A 22,176-nucleotide genomic window follows, 5' to 3' on the forward strand; every position below is an offset into this window, starting at 1 on the left:
CATATTGTTATTGTTCTTAATCACGACTTAATTAAGAACTTTGGTCATTAAAATAAGCAATATTTTTAATGAAAATAAACATCTTAACAGTTCAACCGGATTCTTGAAGTACCACAAATCTCCTTCGAATGACTGCCACTTCAGCTGATTACCCACTTATTAATCATCAGTTAGACATTCAAACTCATCTTAACCCGCTTCTTAAGTACAACTTCACCGCAAATACTGAATGGCGTGGCAGTAAGATGTTTGCCGGCAATCGTAAAAATCAAGCGACCATCTGAAGCTGCTCCTAACTATAACTATCCATTCGAGGAGCACTAACCCTAATTGAGCCATCAATTAATTAGTTAGTCAGGCGAGGCACAAGCATTTGAAGAAATAGTGGAAATTATCAATTTCAGGCGGCTCCCAGAAGTGGGCATTAAAAATTATGAAGCTTCAGGTCGTAAAAAGCGGTTCTAAAGCCTTATCATAAAAGATAACAAACCGCTGGCAAGTCGTAAACGGGGCGAATGTGGAAGCTGGAAAGTGGAATCCACTCTTGCCACTTGCGATCCACAAACAATGTCCGTGTGAATGGAAGGAAACTGGTTGGTGTTGCTGGTGTGACTGTTGCTGTTGCTGGTGTGTGTTGCTGGTGTGTGTTGCTGCTGCCGCTGCTGCCAGCTGAATGCCTGGTCTGGCCTATTGAATGTGCATCAAAATTTATGTGGCCTTTTTTAGTCGTTTGCGTTGAGTCAGCGGAAGCGAACGTCGTCGTCGGAGTAAGAGCAACATCGCAGCAGTCACACCGTGCTGTGTTGCTAGTTTCGGTTGAATATCGCAAATACAAAGAGACAGGTTGGCAGGCGGATTAAAGTTGCAGCCTATTTCGTAACAGTTAAAAGTGTGTGTGCATAATTTAAGGCATTGCGAAACAAGTGTTTACGAAAAAGAAAATCAAACAAAGCAGCAACATTTGTGCCTCGAAATATACGAAAATTAATTGATTTACGCCTGTGACCTTTGGAAGTGAACGGGACACCTGTTGCCGAGGACACAAGGAGCTGGCTCTTCGCCTGAAAAGTATTATTTATAAGGTAATTAAATAATTATGCAATCATCTCAATCTGAGCGCCCGAGCTAGTGGTCGGAAATTAATCAACTCGTGGGCAGGCAAACATAAATATGCAAATTAAATTGAGGAAGCCGGAGATTGTTACACTTTGTTGGTCAGCCGATGGAGAACATGTTCTGCGGTTGTCTTTTTTCCCGTGTTCTTTCCTTGGCCAAGCGTGAGAATATTCACTGGGCATTAATTAGCCAGGGAAATCAACAGAAAGCCATCGGTTGTGGGATTTCATTGGTGAATGTAAGTGTGAGTGGCTTGCATGTGATTGCCGCCAACTAATTGCTGGCGATCGTAAAGGAAACAAACACGCTATTTTTCGCAACTGTGGGGGAGGGAGAATCAATTGGGAGGTATTTCGCAATTCTCTTAGAACACACAGACCCAGGTATGTGCCTTAAAGTGCTCGTGAGCGGCATAAATCACACCCCTGCTCGTTTCTCAGCATCCTGGCCATGTTGCACAGCGTGGCATTAAACACGGACCCACTCCATAGACTCATTAAGGTTTTAATTTACAAGTTTAACTCGAGATTTAAACACCGAGATTTATATGCGTGCCGCGAAGGCAATAATCAACGGCAACAACCCGCAATCACGTACGGCAACAAACGAACCCACCAGCAACATCACAACAGCAAAAGCAACAACTTGTGCCAATGTCCACCTACGCGGTAATCGAATATGCAACTCATGGGGAGAGACCTTAACTTTAAGACAAACCATGCCACAGCAACAACAAGCTGTAACAGCAACACAAACAACTGCAACAAAGATGAAGATTTGCACAGGCAAACAGACATTAAAATCATTTGGAGGATATTCACTGCGTAGAAAATAAAAGCTAAAAAAGAACATACTTTGAAATACACTTTTGGGAAAATCCGAAAATCTGTTTAAATAAGGCATAAATACTAAAATGTTTTTGAGAGGTATAAGCCTTGATACATTTTTAGTTAGTTTGCTAAGCAAGAAAAGTATTACACTTATTGATAAATATTTAAAAAAAATAAAGCTTCCAATCATATTTCTTTTGACATGACAATAGAATAATTTATCTAAATAAAAATGATCTTCATTGTGTGGGAATATTGGTAAAAACCTTGAATTACAAATTGAAAGCACTTAAATAAATGTTTGGGATTCTTGGAAAGATCTTTTTAAAATTCCAAGCTCCTATTAAAAATGCATTTACCCAGAGTAAGTGTAGAAAATAAACCGAAATTGATAAAGCTCGCCCCAAATGGGGTTTGGCTGCAGCCTGACCTTACACAACAGGAACTTGCAACAGCAGCGATTTGGGTAGGAGCAGCAACTGCAGCACGCACCTGCAACCTGCAACAGCCGCCAATCATTCGAGGATGCGGCCAACAAACGACGACAGCAACTGCCGGGGACTAGAGCAACACGTGCATGTGATTTGGAAGACAAAAACCGTTCTAATTTCTCAACTGTCAGCTGAGAGAGGTCTCCACTTGTCCCCCGGCAACTAGCAACTAGCAACTTGCAACTTGCAACCCCAACTCGTTAGCTGGGTTGCCATAGCAATTATGCAGCTGGGCCTCACAAAAGAAGGTCGACTCTGCTGTTGCTGCCGCTGGTGTACCGGCTTTCTGGTTCTGGCTCATGTCTTCATTTTGGACTTTTTGCAGCAAGTACACATGTTGTTGGCGTGCTTGAGCAGCAGCAACAGCAGCAACGCTTTTTGTTTGTTTGTTTGCATTGGCCAGCACTTTTGGCCTTTGGCGCTGGGATGTTAACCCTAAACCTGGCTGCCTTTATTAAGCCACCGCGACCAAGTCACTTGCCCCGCACCACGAGCAAAACAACTGCAATCTGGGTGCTTTTTTAATAGTTTTTAGCTGCAAACACGTTTTTTCTCCGGCCCTCTGGTGTTGACGTCACCTTTGGTTTTCCATCGTTTACCTCCGCTTTTCCCTCTCCACCTCTAATTTGCACCGCTTTAATTTTTCCTTTTTATTTGCAACACTTGTCGTTTAAAAGCAGCAACAGCAAGAGCAGCAGCAGCAAAGTGTGGCCAATAAATTAAGCGAAGCCAAAAAAAAAGACACACCGAGCAGAAATATCATCAAAAGACCAGGTTGCTGGGGAAATTATCTATGTGTGGCTGCCAGAGGTTCTCAGCCCGAAGACTTTGGGTCCCCAGTTGCCCAGTTGCCCAGATCCAGCTCCCCAGTCTTCGAGACTCCGTTCCGTGCACAATCGCAACAAATGGCATTTTTATTGATATTTCGCTCGGTTCGCTTGGCAGCCGCATGTTGAAATATGCGCGCCACCTGTTGATTTTGTTTTTCGATTGCAGGAGGAGTAGGTGAACCTACTGCCATACCCTCCAAATATACATATGTACGAATATATAGATATATAGTGTAGGATCGGTGGCTGGCGGGGCTGCTCGTGATTTGCGCTGCAAATTAAAAGCGAGGGCGCTGCATATAAATAGCAATTTGGACAGGCGAATTAAGGTAAACGACTGCAGCAACAACAAATCTCGCAAATACCAACGATGAAGGTGGAGGAACAGAACTCGGATCGTCGAGTTGTCTTGTCACATAATGGAGTGGAATTATATCAACGGCGTGACTTTAATTTTCATCAAATTAAACAGAGGTGGGCAGGAATTCCGAGCCAGGCGACAGGCAATCAAGTAACTCAAACAGAAGAATAATTTAAAATGGGTACCTAATACACCAACGAATTATTTTTGCTAGGGATATTTGTAGGAAGTAACAAATGCATAGTATTAAAACAACACAGACCTAGATAATAATAGAAACGATTAAATCGAAATAAAAAACCAATTAAAAACCTATTAAGTACTTTTCTGCTATTAAAAACTCTAACGACTAATAAACGGCTCTAGAATCTAACTGAGCGATTTTAACACCTATAAAAGAGTGTATGTTATTCCTCTAAAAAAATGTAAATTTATTCCCAGAATTCACCTTTAAAGCAACCGTTTTAAAATTCGAGTGAACCATCAACGTGTTACTGCAACCCTCCAAAAACTGGAAACTTTTAACTAACCAAACTCGCAACTAAGTAAATTCCAAGTTTATCAGCTGCAGCTTGCCCACTCAAAAGTAACTTTATCAGACGGCCTGCATCCAATTAAAGGTTTTTCCGAGTATTTAGTGAATTGCATTTTCGTTTGCTCTAATAAGATAAGCCAAGGAAATGGAACTCCACGGACCAATATAAAGTCGTGGCTATTGACAGAGGGACAACAACGACGACAGGTTGAGATCTAGATAAAGCGCCTGATAAGCCGCAAATTTGACAGCCATAAAGCAAATAACAACCGACCGAGGGACAGGTATATAGTATAGTATAGAAGATATAGCGCAGTGGGAACCTAAATTACACTGCACCGGGGGAGAGGGCTTTGAAAATTAATGAAACCAGTTTGGAGCATTTTTTATTGTTCGCCCGTCGTTTAATTAAAAGACAATCAAAGTCGGGACCGCAGCTGGATAGTCGGGTAGCTGGAACAAAGGCGAAATGGAAACGAATATCCAGCGGATGCCAAGAGTTCATCAAAATCAGGAGGCACATCAAAACCGGCAAGATACCAACTGCAAGCTTTGTGATCCCAGATTCCAGATCTCCGATCTCTGATCCCCAATACTCAATCCCCAATCCCCACTTTCCAGTCTCCAGTGTCCAGTCTCCAGTGTCCAGTCTCCGAAACCCAAAAACACAAGGGGAGCGGATGAGAGAACCTGCTCCGGGATTCTTTATCGACATGTTTATGCGTTCCGTTTGCCCCCGAACAAGAAGTCCAACAAATGTATAAATATTTACACGAAATATTTACGATTAGGAGCGCTGGCAGCGGGGCAACCGCAATATCGCCGCCTCTTAATGAAATGCTAACGATATTCATTGGAAAAATCACAAGCGTAACGGGCCCGGGAGGAAAACCGCAGATGCCAGCCAGATCCAGAGTTTACAATTTCAGTTTCAGAGCCGTTGCAACAAAGGAAAATTATGTAAATGCTGGGAAATTGTTTCGGCCCCAAACCCGGCAATTTTCACCGAGCATTTTGGGCAAATCAATTTCAATTGCCTGGCCATCGCCCGTAGGCGTTACGGCCGAAGCGATGCCTTCATGGGGGCGTGGCAGGCCATGGCTTATAATAATAATTGTATAAATTGAAGCTGCAATTGAATCGAGGCCAGGCTGTTTGGCCAGCCGGTCAGGTGTAAGTTGGCCAAGTGGAAGCGCCTCGGTTTCGGTTTCCCATTATGAAAATGCCACTTTGTTGCTGGCAGGCAGCCTGCGGTTATAGCCAGGCTATAAATGTAAGCCGGCCCCAAAATGCAATTCGGCTTGGGCTTTAAGACAATGTCGGAATTCTCCAGATTGGCCTCGCATATAATTAAAGCAAATGTGTTTTATGATTGGTACCGACTCAGGGTTAAGTACCCGGGCTCATTTGCATGCCGTGCAATCCGGCAGTCCTGCAATTATCCCATTGCCAGTCATAAGCGACCACACAGCGGATCTCGGCAGCTCATCACCGGCATCCCACCAAAGCCACGCCCCTAAGTCCCTCATGGCCACCGCCGTAATAACTGTAACTCTCCATCAAAATAATGTAATTATCCAAATTGTTTTCCTTGAAATTTGTTTACATCATTTCAGTAGTTCCTTGCGCGAGTGGGCAAGAAAATAAAGGCAGTGAAACGAGCTGAAAATTCAGTAATTCTTGTTGCAAACTGTATACTCTGTCTTATAACCTAAATAAAAGCTATGAATTTAAAGCAAAAATATGGATTTATATATTTTTACATTTCGAATTTATTGCTGTAGATTTTTTAATTATAAAAATATAGTTTCATTTATTTTCTAGTTATGCTATATTAAATAATTATATAGAAAACTAGAAAAACTAATTTAAACAAATGAAGAAAATGTGAAATGTATACAAACATACGAAAAGCTTCCGCTTTTGCTTTTTATACAGTATTTTTAATGTCCGTAGACGCTTCAAAAAATAAAATTTTAAAAGCGATATTTGTTACAATTCTAATTATTATCATCAGTTTTTTTATTTATGTAAACATATTCCTAGAGTGCAGTTTGCTTAAAAAAATAAATGTTTTTAACTAACAATAGAAATTGTATTTTTGTAAAGTTTTTTTTAAATACTTGTCCAAAGTCAAACCTAAGTACGAAGAGTCTTTTAAATTCTATTTGCCTGTGATAGCATGAGTAATAAAGATTAAAAAGTGGATTCTCGAAACTGATAGAATTCCTTACTATTTACTTTTCTAAATACCGTAGAACTCATTTTTAGTGTATTTAAAAAATTTCCATCGTCAGCATGCAATGCAAAGCGGTTTCCGTTAAGAGGCACTTGAAAAGGGGCTAACACACACTAGTGAACATAAGGCTACACACACACACACACATTAGTTACTATGGAGAAACAGCAGCTTCTGCTTCGGCTTTGCACTTTTCCAAACCGACGCTTCAGAAACAATTTCATTATAGCGCCAGCAGCAACATTATCATCATGCAACTCCAGTCCAACACATCATCTGCATCCACAACACGCCCCCCTTTTCCATGCCCCATCACGTGTGGCATAATCTTCATTATCATTAAAGCGGAGCACAGGAAAGCACTGCTAAACTGTTTAACGTTTCCCCTTTTTACCCATTTTTTTCGAAGCTTCCGCTTTTGCTTTTTATCCCTTTTCTGGGCTAAGTACTTGGCAGGATCTGAATATATGTGCATATATGTTTGCCATAATCCGCTTGGGAAGTTGCATTTTAATTGCATTCCACGCTTTGCTTTTTTTTCCCCCGCTCAGCATAATAAAATATATTTTTTTCAGCGCGGGTTAAACACCTCAAGCTGTCAGTGAAAAGTGCCATTTCCCGCTGCTTGGAGAATTGAGCCGGAAAAGCTCTTAACTTTCGAGTGCATTTGAAGTATTTGCTGCCGTTTCGAAGAGATCCAATCGTTTGAACTCTTAGCGATCCGTTTTCCCATCACTTCGCGGTCTAATTGCTTTGAACAATTTTCGGACTCTTGTTGCTGCCACTTTGGGGAGTGGGATCTTCCATTTTCCATCCAGAGTTTTCCCCCAGCATTTTCCCAACCCCTTGGAAGCGCCGCTAAATTGCTCCGCTGTCAGCGTCGAGCGGCATGTCAACAACAATAATAATTGTAATAACCAACCCGGCGACGAGTATGAGCCATATAAACATGGCCGACTATTAAGGCCATGTTCTGCTGGCGACAGTCTGACAGGCCAAGTTAGCAGAGGGTCGCCACTTGAGAGGTGGGGCAGGTGGGGCAGGTGAGGCAATCAAGGCACAAAACTTTGCTGCCAACGATTTACTTTGCGAATCGTCGTGTGGGGCGCCGTTGGCCCTGGTCTCGTCTCAGTTTAAACTGGATATTGTCCGCCAAGAATAGAGCCCAAAAGTGGGAAGAACATTTCGCGGCTTCGTAAGCGGAGGGGGGCTGTGGGGGTGTTGCGAACTGTGGGGTCATAAACTACGAGCTACGTTGCCAGACTGCAGGAGTATTAAACAGGAAAGCGCTGGCCCAAAATTTAAGTGAAAGAACTGGCCAAAATAAAGCAGATTTTTAATATGCTATAAAAAAACAAGAAAGGAAAGCTAACTTCGGGCGGAGCCGAAGTTTATATACCCTTGCAGAATACTCTGTAAATTATATTCTCCAAAATTATTGATATGATGCATTCTTAATACTCATAAAAAATCCCAACTTCCTAACTTTAAAAACACCAAAGTTATGGCATTTCCAATCGTTCAGTTATATGACAGCTATAGGATATAGTCGGCCGATCCTTATGAAATATAGTAGATCGGATTGATTGGCCAAATATAAAACCCATAGGAAATCCCAGCTTCCTAACTTTACAAACACCAAAGTTATGGCATTTCCGATCGTTCAGTTATATGGCAGCTATAGGATATAGTCGGCCGATCCTTATGAAATTTGGTAGGTCGGATTGATTGGCCAAATATAAAACCCATAGTAAATCCCAGCTTTCTAACTTTACAAACACCAAAGTTATGGCATTTCCGATCAATCAGTTATATGGCAGCTATAGGATATAGTCGGCCGATCCCGGCCGTTCCGACATATATACTGCGTGCAAAGGAAAGAAGGGTGTGTGCAAAGTTTCAACTCGATAGCTTTAAAACTGAGAGACTAGTTTGCGTAGAAACAGACAGACGGACAGACGGACAGACGGACATGGCTATATCAACTCAGGAGGTGATCCTGATCAAGAATATATATACTTTATAGGGTCGGAGATGTCTCCTTCACTGCGTTGCACACTTTTGACCAAAATTATAATACCCTCTGCAAGGGTATAAAAAATACTCAAATACTAATTCCAAGCTTAGTCGGTTTTATTAAATGTAAACTCAATTGTCATTATAACTTAAAAACGGAACTCAAAATAAATCATTTTATTTAATTTTATGATTTCTAAGAATATTCTTCAGATATTTTTGATATAATAATTTTGCATCTGTAAATCGACAATAATCCTATAGGGATAATGGAGTTTTTCAACAAACCAAAGACTAAAATGTCTAAAAAATTATAAAACTAGTTACAGGAGAAAAAGTAAATGATAGAATTCTGTTGTTCTGTAAAATATTCAAAAAAACGTAATGAGACTTATTTTACCATCTCCCTTGCAAGTCATAAACCTTTTGACTATTCCAACGCTTTATATTTGTTTCGCTCAATACCCTTCAATGTAAAAATTCCTTTCGTTAGGGAATCACTGATCTTGAAATTTGCTTCCACTTAACCCACTTAGTGCGATCAATCCGGCGATACAATATGTGCAGCGAGAATGAAAAGATATATAGTACCGGGCGCAATCTACCGAAAATTGCCCGACTTGATTAGCAATTCCAATTAGAAGTTTTCTCATTTCTGACAGGCTGAGCGACAGGCATGGCATTCGCCCCCTTTCCCCCTTTGCCCCTCAGCCCCTGGCAATCGTGGCAGCCAATCATCATTATGATGTTCATCTGGCATGCACAATAAAAATAAACAGATCATAAATAATATATGAATTCAATTCATATCTAAAAGGATTTGCGGTTAAGACGCCGCCACGCACAAATATGGCAGGGAAAACGAGTTTTCTTCCGAGGATGATGGGCGGGGTTGAAGGGGCTTACAGAATCCAGCCAAGGAGATCGCGTAGATGCAACCAAAAATACAAAAAAAAGAAAAGAAAAGAAAACTAGAAAAACACGTAGAGCGGCGAGGTGAACTCACTTTTTACCCCCTGTTCGTCTGCCGGCGATTTCCCAATGCCGGTTGTGAATTTTCTGGCCGGGCTGCGAATGTTTCATGGCCAAGTTAACAGGCGCACAGAGTCGCGAGCAGTCAGTCGAGCGATCTAGCCAAGCTGAAAGAAGAAAAAAAAAATAAAATGGTAGACCGGAATGAAAACCATCATTAAGCTGCGTTTGCGGCAACATGCAACATGCAACCAGCCACCACTGAAGTTCAAGTTCAAAGCCAGCCAACAACGAGTTATTGTTTCTCGACAAGAGTCTTTCCACTTATTACACAAGTCATCAGTCGTCGTCGTCATTTTCATTCCCATCCTGGTCCCCGTCATCATCTGGGCTGTCATCTTTGACATTAGCCGGGATCTGGCCACATATCCCTCTTAGCTCACAGATCTCAGCTCTCAGCTCTTAACTCATTCTGCCCGTCTTAACGGTCCAAATTGCGGAAGGCGTTGCCGCATCATTATCAACTGATTGTGTGCACTGAGCACCGGCTACCGTATCCTGTCCAGTCCGGGACCCAATTTCATCTCACCGGAAAGCGACGCGGCATTCCAAAAAAAAATAAAGAAAAAAGAATACAGAATACAGAAAGGGGCACGAAATCCAGGGAAGGCCCCCTCTTGACGGCACTAATTGTTAATTAATGGAATGCAGGCGTGCCTTGAGCCTGCCCCTGGCATTTCGGCTTTCCGACTTGCCTGGAAATTATTGCCACACTTTGTCGGGGCTGCAAGTCATGTTTGGGGTTCAGATAACATAATTCCCTGCTACTACTTCTTTTTTTGTAGTCTCAGGAAAAATATTCTCTTTATCACTGAAACATTTTATTAATAACAAATAACTAAATATTTTAGGGATCGAAATAAAAACGATTCAGAGGAAAGAATATGTTTCGTCTCAGGAGAAAAAAAAACATTATTAAAATAAGTGGTAAAAAAAAATATGAAGTAAACTTTAAAATTCTTTTCATATTAGAAGTTTAAAAAAGGGGGGTCAGAATACGGACCTAATTTAATATATTATAATTTCAATATTATATATTTATAAAAAAAAATTAAAAACCACTTTTAGTTATTATGGTTAATTTTATTAGAATTATTAGAATGATAGCAACATTTGTAAATTTCTTTAAAAGTGGTTTTCACAAGGGGGTTCAAAGTAATACAGCAAATACACAGAATAGTTTAAAAAAGTCATCTCGATAACCTTTTCCCCCTGGCCGCCTTTTGATATAGTTCCTTTTATTTTTCGTAGACACTTCCGACAGAGAATGAAGAGGCATTCCTAAAAAGGCAGCCAAACATATTTAATTTTCACAGTCAACGAGGCAAAAGTTTTTCAATCTGCCAGGAAAACGCATCACCTTTCCTCTGCTGGGAAACTGTGTCATCAGACTGGCATAACTTTTATTGAACTGTCGCCTGGGGGGGTGTTACAACTATCTTTGCGTCTCTCCATATATAAAGTATATGTAGTTCAGGTGGTGGAGGGGCAAAGGTTGGGAAGCCCAAAGGTGACAAGTGCCGAGTCAAAAGCCGCAGACATTTGTATAAATTATTACAGTCGCCCCACGGCGGCGTTCAAAGCGTTTGTCGATATGCATTTATGATTGCATGTGACATTTGCATGACGGTGCCACGCCTCCTTTCGCCTTTCACCTGCAGTCCCACCCCCCGCCCCAGTAATCCCCTCCTTCCACTTGTTGAACAGCTGACTTTGGCTTATTCGGATTCAGTTTCCTTGGATTCGGTCTCTTGAGTCGGAATGGGAATTAAAGTCGGACTTTGAGCGGAGGATGGTTTTCTCCCGTGGCTTTTTGGTATTTGCACGACACAATCATTAAATAGCCATGGCCAAGTGCTGACAGGCACAAGTACGGAAAAAACAAAAACAACAAATTACAAGCTCACATTGTCAGAGTTGCACTTTAGGCGACATAAATTTTATGTACGTCGCCATGACAGAGCAAACAAAAAATACGGCAAAAAGAAGATCGCTTTTGAAGGAACGAAGCTCTAAATACCCTTTTAAAAATAATAATCTCTACTCTAAATAATTCTTTAATCATAATCTTATATATAGCATGTAATGTTATGACCACTTAGAAAGAAAGAATTAAATGTCCCTAAAAATATTTTTCCCCATAATAAAGGATTGATATTATTGGATGTTTTTAAGTACACTTTTTCGTTATTGACTTTTTGGTTTAATGCTTGTATTTACCACAAGTCTATACTTTTAAACTTTATTCTCATCTCTGATTTTGAATCTCATATATATGTAATGTTTAAGAAATATAAACTCATACATATAATATTTGATTCCTATCAATTAGAAACTCCTTATCATAGTTCCATACAACTTAGTTAGGGTATGAAAAAGAAGACCGAACTCAGTCCAAAAGCAGCAACAAAAATAGTGGCCGCCAGGAGGTGTCAATGTACAATTGCAGCAACAACAACAATGGCTATGACAACAAGGAGCTGGCACAACAAAGAACCCATTGTTGTTGTTGTGCTTTTTGTTGCTGCTGTTGCAGCTTTTGTTGCTGTTGCTGGTGTTGCCGTTGATGTTGCTGTTGCACATGCCAAATGCGGACAGAGACACGACGCCAAGGAGCCCGTCGTCCGGACACAAAGCTCCTCGTGGAGCTGAACACTGAGAAAAATATAAAATATAAACTTAAGAAAAATTTATGATTCTGATATTAAAAGAAGAAAATGTAGAATTTTTCTATGAATTTCAATTAATTGAATAATTAGTTTTATTTGATATTAAGAAAGATATTTTATAAAAGGTCTCTTGAGATTTTTGTAAAAGTTTCGTGGAAGGCTCCCACTTTATAAACTCTTGAATCTCATATTAAATATTCCATATATTAAATGACAATACTAGTAAATTTGAGATTCGCTAAAAAAGGAATTTTTAATGTCCAAATATACTTGGAAATCATACATCGAATATTGCAAACTTTAGTTTCAGTGCACTGCACTTTCAGGTCCTCCTTCTCTTAAAACGGCTACAAACCATTTCTCACTGTTCTATTGACACACGCACCGATCGTCTTGGAATGTTGCCGCCGTTGTCGCCATCACAGCGGCTTGTGTAATTACGCGAGTCGCATTAGCACAACAAATCGACCCCACAGAGCTGCATTTAATTAGTGGCTCAGCAACTTCGAAGACGACGGCAAACATGTCAGGCGAAATTGTTGGCATAATTCATAATTGAACTGCATTCGTGGCTGCCACACGCTCCCATACTCTGCCGCATCCTTGGTATCTTTGCCAATTTGGAGGGCCAACTCTGCTGGCTTTGATGGCTACATAAATTTTGTGATAGGTTGTGGCGCCCAACGTGGGGCCGTGGCTAGTGTTTGTCGTGCCTGGTATGCAATGTACCGCAACCCCTCTTTCCGTGACTTGTAGCTCTTTAAACTGCCGATTTTATACCCTTTCAGAAGGGGCAAGTTGAATTTATTAGCGGAAGAAGCGCATTAGATAATCTTGTTGGGTTTCATTATTGCTTTTTTAATGAATTTAAGCAATATACTTATCTTACGCAACATTTTTAAGATGGTCAGTACTCAAGCACTTTCCAATGGGGACCAAATTTAATCATTGTTGCAGATTTTTATTTTTGGAAGATTTATTATTTTAAAGATTTTTAAAATTTTAAAAAAATGTATGGTTAATCTTCGTGCTCACATATAATTTCCCGCAATTTTACGGTCTAAAAGGGTATTACAAACTTCTAAGTTTGTGACCAGATTTTTGCTACTTTGAGCTCGATGCCATTGTTAAGAGTCTTTTAAATATTGTAGCCTCCTGTTCACTGGGCGCACCTACAACATTTGAGGTTGTATAAGCGGCAGTCCCGTTACTTCTCGCTCTTAGCAGTTGTTAACCGAGTATTCCATTACCACAATTCACATGTCGGCCCAAAGCCCACCCAGGTTATTGTTTCCCCGACTGTATCTGTATCTGTATCTGTGACTGTGTTTTCGCCGGGTTCAAAGACTGTTGACATTCGTGGGTTATTGTTATTGCGATTGTTGCGGCAACCACATCCGTTTTAGTTGCATGTTGCAGGCCATTGATTGACGTAAGCGCTTTAAAGACTTGGCCAAACGGGGTCCATAAAGAACCGACTGTGCCGGCGACTCTGGAGTGCAATTTGCCAAGGGATTGGGTTCTGCACCGAAAAATATGAACAAGCCAAATGGGAAACTGAGGACGTAGAACAAGCCCGAGCGGCAGACATGAGACACCAACACTTCATATGACAATCAAACTTTGTCTGCAGGATGCCAAGGGGGGAAAAAAAACTATTCCAAACGATTTAACAATGAATTCTGCAACAAAATCTCCATGAAAATAGATATAAACGGAGACAGACGCTGGGAGGAAGAGATAATGGTGGGAAGTAGCATATAACCATAATATCAATTTCAATAAACTAACAAGCAGATGTGAGCGGAAGCGGACTAGCACAGTCCGGAGTACATAGGAACTTATGGGGCGCACAGAGGATGTGGATATGAAGATTGTCATATGGCAACAGACACACGGACAGGTGCCATAAAGGAAAATTTCAATTCCCAGCGAACGAAAGAATAACAGACTGGAGCTAAGCATGTTCAAAAGATAGGGGATATAAAAACAGCTTGCCAATAAGAGCTGCCAAAAAGTCTAACCAAAAGGTGTCCAAATGTTTACCAGATGATTGCCAAATAGATAACAATCACTCTGAACACATCTTAAAGAAATAGAAAAAGGGTTTAAAAATCGAAAACAAATATATACTCAATACGTTTTCAAGTGGCTTAAAATTACTAAAAATGTCTGTGGTACATGTAATTTAAAATAGAAATAAAAGAATAAACTGAACTTTTCGTAAAAAAAACTCACAAAGAGTTAAACTTAGACTTCTGCATGTATTCCTACAAAAAAAGTAGAGTGGTATAAACTTCTCCAGCGCTTTCTTTTTGCTGTAATGTTCCATGCAGTTCCAGTTTTCGTGAATAGATAAAAAGACCTTTGCTTACCACCAACAAACAGCAATAAAATGCTAACTTTTTGTGAAATTTATTGAGCAAAACTTTAACTTGATTTCAGACAAAGCAAAAACACAGAGCCAAGCCACTATATCTTGCTTCATCTCAACGAAGTAAGTAAGTTCTCGGTTGAAAGACGCACAAGAGTGTGCTATGCAAAATGTTGTCACTCCGCAGCTTGCAGATATTTGTAGCTTATTATCCTTGTAGCTACAACATGTGGATGCGATTGCTGTATGACAAGTCAAATTAACATGTGAGACACAGTCCTCAGTCACTTTTCCATCCAAAAGGGAATCCGAGTTGCAGTTCTTGTTGTCATTTGACACTTTGCAAAACTTTGCTCGGGGTGCCAGCAAATGTCAGCACATTTGTGACTCCTCATCCTGGGCCAAATTAATGCCCGGCCAGCATGGCGTATACTTGTTAAATGCAGAGCAGCATCACAGAGCATCTAAGAACATCTCAACAACTGTCGACACTTGCGCCTGTAGCTGCAGCTTTTCTTACACCACACCCAATGATTTTGCACCCTTTTTTGCCTCCCCTTCAATGTTGCAAGTTCTTTTGTTGCAGAACACCCATTGTTCATTGTTTGAAAGTGGGTAAAGTGGTGCAGCACAGGCTGGAGAATAATAAAAACTGATGCAGGACGAGACCTTCGGGGCAAAGTTAAGGCCTCCTTTGGTCTATTCACATTTCTTTGCTTCGACTCAACCTTAACCCACATTCGGTTTCAATTATCAGGCACTCCACCGGAAACCATAAAAACCACTGCCGAAAAGGCTTTAAAAATTAATATGCTGAAAATCTTGAAACAATTTGCGAACTAATAGCAAAAGGCTTAAAATCGCATTAAAAGTTTCCCCCAAGAACTATCGGCACAGGCCACAGGCACCCAAACACGCATATATAGTTTTATATGTTGAGAGATTCAATAAGCAGCCAGTTGTGGGCAGAAAGTTTGCAGTCAGAAAGGCTTAAAGCCTTTTGAAAGTGGCAGCGGCTTACAGCAAAAACTTCGAGTTGAAGGCGAAAAATGTTGCACTGGAAAAATAAGTCAAGAAATCATCAACGATGCCATTAGCATGGGGTCCAGAAGTGACCGAAGTGCTTGCCCTCAAGAGTGGCAAAAAGTTTCGTCGGTTTTTTCGAAGGGGTTGCTTAAACTTTTAACAAGCTCTTTACATTTTTCTTTCTTCACGCTGAAAAAAATATGAATAGGTAAATAAACTGATTGGTCATATCTAAATACGGCATCTACAAAATTTAGTTTGATGTAAAGAATGGTAACTGTATGTATGGTAAAATTAATCGAGCTATATATCAATAACTATCTTAAGGGGAAGAACTTTTCGTGTTATTCATAAATATGTCTTATTCTACCCGGAAAATTTAAATAATGTATTTTTTGAGCTTTTTTAATTATTATTATATATATCTTTTATTTTTAGAAATGCATTGAATATTCAAAAAACACACCATTTATAGAGGATTACTCCATTATTGATGACCATGCAGGATATACGCCTACGCCTGGAACCGCAGCACAACACAGCCACGTTTATATCCGCCTCGTCGTCCTCCTCGCAAACAGCTGAGACCACGCTGATTGAGACAGCTGAGAAGTCGCCATCCAGGTGAGTAGAAAAGAAACTCCCTTAATCTTCATCTCAAAGTTTCCGCCCCCTTAATCCTTGGACTCATTTGTTAACCGCAGTGAAGCAGCTGCTGGAACAGTGACAACGACATCGCCGCAGCATTATTTCCATCATCATCATCCGCCATCCGCGCATCCGCATCCGCAGCCTCAGCCCCGCCAGCAGCAACATCCGCATAGCCACTTGCATCCGCATCCGCACCTCCAGAGACGTCCGGTGGAGCAGCTGCAGCTGCTGCATAGCCACCACGATGTCCAGGAGCTGGCCGGGCAGGAGCATCCACATCCGCATCCGCACTCCAGCTCCCATCCGCATCCGCACCATCTGCGCTCGCCCAGCTCCGAGGAGGATAATTCGCCCACTGAAATGAATAATTGCCGTCGTTTGGTTGATAAACCGCCGCTGGTAAGTCCTGCCAGGGTTCACTGTAAGAAAATAACCACCCTTTTATACTGAAATTATTAAAAAAAAGGTAATAGGCTTTCGAAGAAAGAAATTATGCGGGTGAAAATAATATTCATTCTCAATAATCTTTAATTTTAAAATATTTTGTATTTATTTTTTGCTTAAACTTTGATATTGCACTTTCCTAAGTTATTCTTGCCGATTTATTCGGGAACTTAAATAATAGTGAATATAGAAAGATTCGCTTTTCAAATTGCACTAAATCCTAAAAACGTAAATGTAAAATAAAAAGCTCCAAGCCTTTTAAAATAAATAAATAATAAGTTTTCTTTTAACACAAATTCCGAAATATCTTTATAATATATTACATTTTAGGATACTTTAAACTAAGTTGTAGTGTATATACTTCTCTTTCCCTACCTCCCCTAAAAAAAATTCAGCTTGTTAATATTAACTATTAGCCAAGGTATTGAAAAGGTAGATGAACGTAGCGAAGGCAGTCGAGGGAGCAATCATTTTCTGCATTGTTGCCAGGTTCCTTTGAAGCCTATTTCTCATTGCTTGCAAATTACTTTGTAGAGAACATAAATCTGCTTGCGCTGATGATTTGCGAGGAAACAAGAGGGGGAAAAACGAAATACCTATTGGAGCATTGGCTTGGGATGCACTTAATGCCAAAGAAATGACCAGTAGCGACAGAAAAGAAAAAACTACAATTCGAGACAGCATCAACAAAATTCGAAAAATGAGAAAATTGCAAAAAAATGAGTGGAAATCCTTTTGACTGGGGATTAAGTGTAATTCAGTAATGCACTTAATGTTATCTAACTTGAGATGCCTTTTGTCTATTTGTGTTTTAAATTTCTGTTTAGTTCACTTTAAATCACTTGGTTGAAATTGCCTGCTTGAATCGTATTTAAAAGCAATTGGGACTAGAGTATGTACTCCACTTGGAAAGTGTTTTCGCCACTAAACCTGCAGCCGAAAAAGAGTTCATTAAATTAATTTGCACAAATGCAAATTTGCGACTAACGGCACTTTGGCACGCGCCACTAACAAAGGTGCACTAACTGCACACAACTAAAATGGAACTAAAATCGGAGCACACTGAAAGAAATTTTAAATGTGCCTCGAAAATAAATAATTATAAATAACATATAATAATTTCAAAATAACAATGTTTTACATTATACGTTTATTAAAAGTGGCCTTTAAAATCTTGATTGCTCCCAAAAAAGTCTTTTTCCAGAAAAGTTATAAAAAAATAAAGAGAAGACTAACCACCATAATTAATAACCATACTTATTTCACTTCCCTTCCCAAGTTTATAAAATCTTTGCTAATTAACCATTAAATACATAACAATAGCAAACTCCAAACTTTAACGTTTTAATGAACAAGAAAATGAATTGCAGTCTATAATCCTAAAGTGCAAGTAGTTAGCTCCACAAACTAAATACTTTCGTCTGTTGGCAGCAACTCAGACCAAGTCCACATTATCATTTATAACTTCCAGCTTAAACTGTTTTATGGCATCCCGTTAAATGCTGCCCATTTTCCTGTAGTGCAGTTTGAAGTTAGAAAATAGGAGTCCTTCGGAACAATGCAGGATGCCTGGGAAATGGCAGGCAAATGCCGTTAACTTACTGACTTTATGACACATAAATCGCAGCAACAGCGCCAAATGCATCCGACAGCCAGTTGCCGTTGTCACGTGTTTTTAGGCCTAGGGAATGGAATCCTTGCCAAAGGACAATGGCGGAAACTTTTCTCTGGCGCCGCCTGAAAGTAGGCAACGTGAAAAGTTTTCCACAGATAACAAGGCAAGGAGAATGCGAGAAAATCAAATGGCAGCGGGAGAACTGCTGCTTAGACACGTCTATTGTGCCATTGTCTGTGGGAAATACCTTAGAAAATCCACCCAGCCACCTTCCTCTGCCTTGCTGCATTCTTTATCGTCTGGATTTGTCTGGCAGTCGGGAGTCCTAGTCCTCCGGGCTGTATTGCATTATGCGTGGGTCCCTTCCGATGCCATTAGCATAATGGGGGCATTAGGTTGGCACGGTGCTCTGATTGCATACTTAACAACAGCCAAGTGCCGCCAATGCGCCAATTTAATTAGCTTTGGCTGCAATTGAAAAGGCGCCTCTTCCATCGACTCCTCAATGCGAAGAACTTTAAGTAAATCGCCTTTCATCTCCATTAAATCAACATAATTATCGCAAATTACGAGGAAATAACCAAGTCCAATTTACGTTTAGGCTGCTAATTACGCAACGCAATGGGAAACAATTTAAACGGCGAGAAGGAAAACCCGAAAGGCAGTATCAGCCAACGCCAGAAACTTTCCATTCAGGCTCCAACTCATTTCAAAGTAATTTGCCGCAGGAGCCAGCGGCTGATGGGTGGGCGTAGTGCGGCCAAAGGGGGCGTGGCAAGCCCTGTTTAACATTTTATTGGTAACCAAAAATTTTACACATCAATCTCGGTTGTTTTCCGGGTGGGGGAAAAGTGCTAAAATTCGAAGTGGGAGGTACGTCGTTGTGGTTCCGGCTGTGAGAGCTAAAGTGTGTTTGATGTTTGTTGTACTTTACGCCGGGGGTGGGGATCATCTGCAGGGGGTGGGATCAGGATTGGGGATGAGGTGGCGGTGCCACAAATCCCTGAACAACTGCACCTGCCCCGATACTGGTCAGACAACAGAAGTCCCGAATATGCCATTATAGCAATGCAAAAACTTTGCCAAATTGGCAGACAACATGCAACATGCAAATTGTACGACTAGCAGTTGTCACACTGAAATAAAAGGCTTCGTAAAATATAAAACTATTATTAAAAACTACTTTGAAAAACCATATTTTAGAACATTTAAGTTCCTATGAAATATTATCGTTATATTAAGAATTCGTTGACTACTTACATTCATTAATTTAATGTAAAGCAAAACTAATTGCTCTTCTGCAATTTTTTCATCTTGAGCTACAGTAAACTTTTCTTTTAATATAAATAAGCAAATATATTAATAAAGTAGCTATATTTCTTGAAGACTTTTTTGCTTTTTTATACTACCCTGATTAGTATAATATATATGATTTAAATAAATAAATATGATTTATTTCTAAGCTTACGAAATAGTTTATGAGAGATGATTGCCCTGCGATTATAGATGAAAATTATATCACAACAAAAACATTTTTTAGAAAACTGAAAATATTTTATTCTTTTAAATAGTTTTATTTAAAGTAAAATAAACTTGACATTAAAATATTATAGAAATTTTATAGAAGATTTGGTATTCCTCTTAGAATATATTTTCCATTAACCCGTCTCACGATTAAATGTTTCTCTCTGTGCATTGCAATCCGTCCACAGGTGAAGCGCCTGACCATGGGTATCGGCCTGCTGCGGGGCAACGAGGACAGTCGCCCGCTGGTGCACAGCACATGCGGATCCTCCCTGACCTCCGGATCCGGGTGCGGGTCCACTCAGACCATCTCCGACGGCTATGTGAACGAGGCCATCTGCGAGCCGGACAAGTACGTGGCCAGCAAGTTCGGCGACTCCTGCCGCCAGTCGCTCTCCGCGTTGGAGAGTGCCACGCAGCGACTGCAGGTGGAACTGCCCGCCAGCAACAAGAAGTATCTAAGGGAGACCTGCAGTGGTATGTGGATGCCCTGGCATTGATTTAATTGACATATCACTAAAATGGAAAATGTTTAAATTGAAACATGATTAATCTAAAAACAACTCAAATTATGTTCCAGAAATCCAATTAAATTTTTAAGGAAACAATTAATACATAACACATATATTTTAAACGTTTCACTTCTCTATTCCTTACAGCCAACTCCAGTCCAAAACTGTTTCCTCCCCATGGTCCTTTGCGCCTGGATAATCTCAGCCTGTCTGAGCAGCAGGAGTTGAAGGGGGCTGCCTGGTTTCAGGCGGGGATTCCTAGGGAAATATCCCTGGAGGTATTATCCCGGCAGAGTCCGGGTGCATTTCTGGTGCGCCAGAGCAGCACAAAGCCGGGCTGCTTTGCCCTCTCCCTTCGAGTGCCGCCTCCATCGCCTCGGGTGGCCCACTACCTGATCCTGCGGAACCAAAGGGGTTACAAAATAAAGGTGAGAAATTGATGAAATACATCAGCTTAAAAAAAAACAATATATATATTTATAGGTTAAAAAGGCTTCTGTTTTTTATTTTTTATTTAAAATCACTTATAATGATGTCTAAAAGTATGCAATAAAAGTGAATATATAACTTTCTTCATTTTTAACTTCATATTTTTACACACCTTTCCCCTAGTAATTTAATCATACTATTAAGTATATAATCACAGATTTAAATATGTTCTGCTTAATCAGGATTATCCTTTTATCCCGTTATCATTTCAGGGTTTCACCAAGGAGTTCAGCTCGCTGAAGGCGCTGATCACGCATCACTCGGTGATGCCGGAGCTTCTGCCCGTGCCGCTGACCTTGCCACGCCCCCCGAACACCCGATCGCAGCGGCAGGCCGCTTATGGGGGCGGCAGCGGGAACGGGGGAGCGGACTTCGAGATGTACGGCTCGCTCAACGACTTTCGTAAAATGATGGCCGATTTGAATGTGTGACCGCTGGGCGCACTTAATTAATTAAGTAATTATGTCACGTTGATTGAATTAAGCTGCCCGGCTTGTCACATTGTCCGGGTCGAGACAGGATAACAATCTGTTTAATTTGCGTAATTGGCTGTGCTGACGACGGTTGACGTGGCTACCGACAAATGGGGTCCATGTGTATTCCGCCAGGCGATGCGATGGCCCACCTGTATGCCTGTCCGCCAGGTGCTACAAAAAGTGCACAAAATTTTTATTAAAATTGATAATAAAATCAACTACGTGGGCGGCCGCGGCGACTGTGGTTGCGAGGGGGCGTGGTGTGCACACAAAAATGCAATGCGCTCAAATCATTTTTACGAAACTGATTAAAAAAGTGCAAAAACTGCAATATGTATACGCAAACAGACATCAAGTGATTATTATTTTTCGCGTTTTTATCATTTTTACTCGTTTTGTATGGTTTTTGCTGAGTGGCAGGTGCGGCAGACAGACAGATCTGAATGGGGCAGTCGGATTAAATGTTAATGTTTGGGCAGGGATATCGAGAGGCGGCTGCCAGGATTTGGAGTGCTGCAGCGGGATGGGTACAATGGATTCTTTTTGTGGTGCATTTGATGCACTCATAATGCAGAGAACTAGCTAGATAGACTTATATTTTAACTAAATAATTTACCAATTATATTGTAACCCCATGTATTTTGTGTAATAAATTTAATGGAAAATTTTTGTATAATAAAATTGTTTTTGTCTTTCAATAATCGCATATACAATAATTTTAGGGACAAGTATGTTGGAATATATATAATTGAGATTTTTGTTTTAACCAAATTTGAAATTTTGCGCAACCTATCGATCCCATTATATCCTAATTTCGATAGGCCCAGCAAATTATCGGTTTGCGTACTCGCTGTTATGCGTTGAAACCCCGATATGACGGTTTAAGACTCCACTCCTCCATCTCTAGTGTGGTGACAAAGTTTTCAACTCATCCCTATCGTGGTGA

The 22,176-nt window shown here is 40.5% G+C and overlaps 1 protein-coding gene across 1 annotated transcript; it reads left to right on the forward strand.

Annotated features, from left to right (window-relative positions):
• The first annotated feature begins 677 nt into the window (after positions 1–677).
• On the forward strand, positions 678–21,333 carry LOC108046288 (DNA N6-methyl adenine demethylase). The gene is made up of 6 exons (XM_017125893.2): positions 678–1,082; positions 15,958–16,143; positions 16,224–16,569; positions 19,942–20,230; positions 20,413–20,693; positions 20,967–21,333. The coding sequence occupies exons 2-6, from the start codon at positions 16,013–16,015 to the stop codon at positions 21,183–21,185; spliced, it is 1,266 nt and encodes a 421-aa protein (XP_016981382.1). The 5' UTR covers positions 678–1,082; positions 15,958–16,012; the 3' UTR covers positions 21,186–21,333.
• Positions 21,334–22,176: the final 843 nt, after the last annotated feature.

Source organism: Drosophila rhopaloa, unplaced genomic scaffold, assembly GCF_018152115.1.
Source record: "Drosophila rhopaloa isolate 14029-0021.01 unplaced genomic scaffold, ASM1815211v1 contig_163, whole genome shotgun sequence".
Lineage (NCBI taxonomy): Eukaryota > Metazoa > Arthropoda > Insecta > Diptera > Drosophilidae > Drosophila > Drosophila rhopaloa.

Excerpts from the sequence above, each read along its gene's own strand:
- LOC108046288 (XM_017125893.2), top strand. The coding sequence starts at position 16,013 with ATGACCATGCAGGATATACGCCTACGCCTGGAACCGCAGCACAACACA. Across the intron at positions 20,231-20,412 it reads TCTAAGGGAGACCTGCAGTG|CCAACTCCAGTCCAAAACTG; the intron begins GTATGTGGATGC and ends TATTCCTTACAG. Across the intron at positions 20,694-20,966 it reads AAAGGGGTTACAAAATAAAG|GGTTTCACCAAGGAGTTCAG; the intron begins GTGAGAAATTGA and ends TTATCATTTCAG.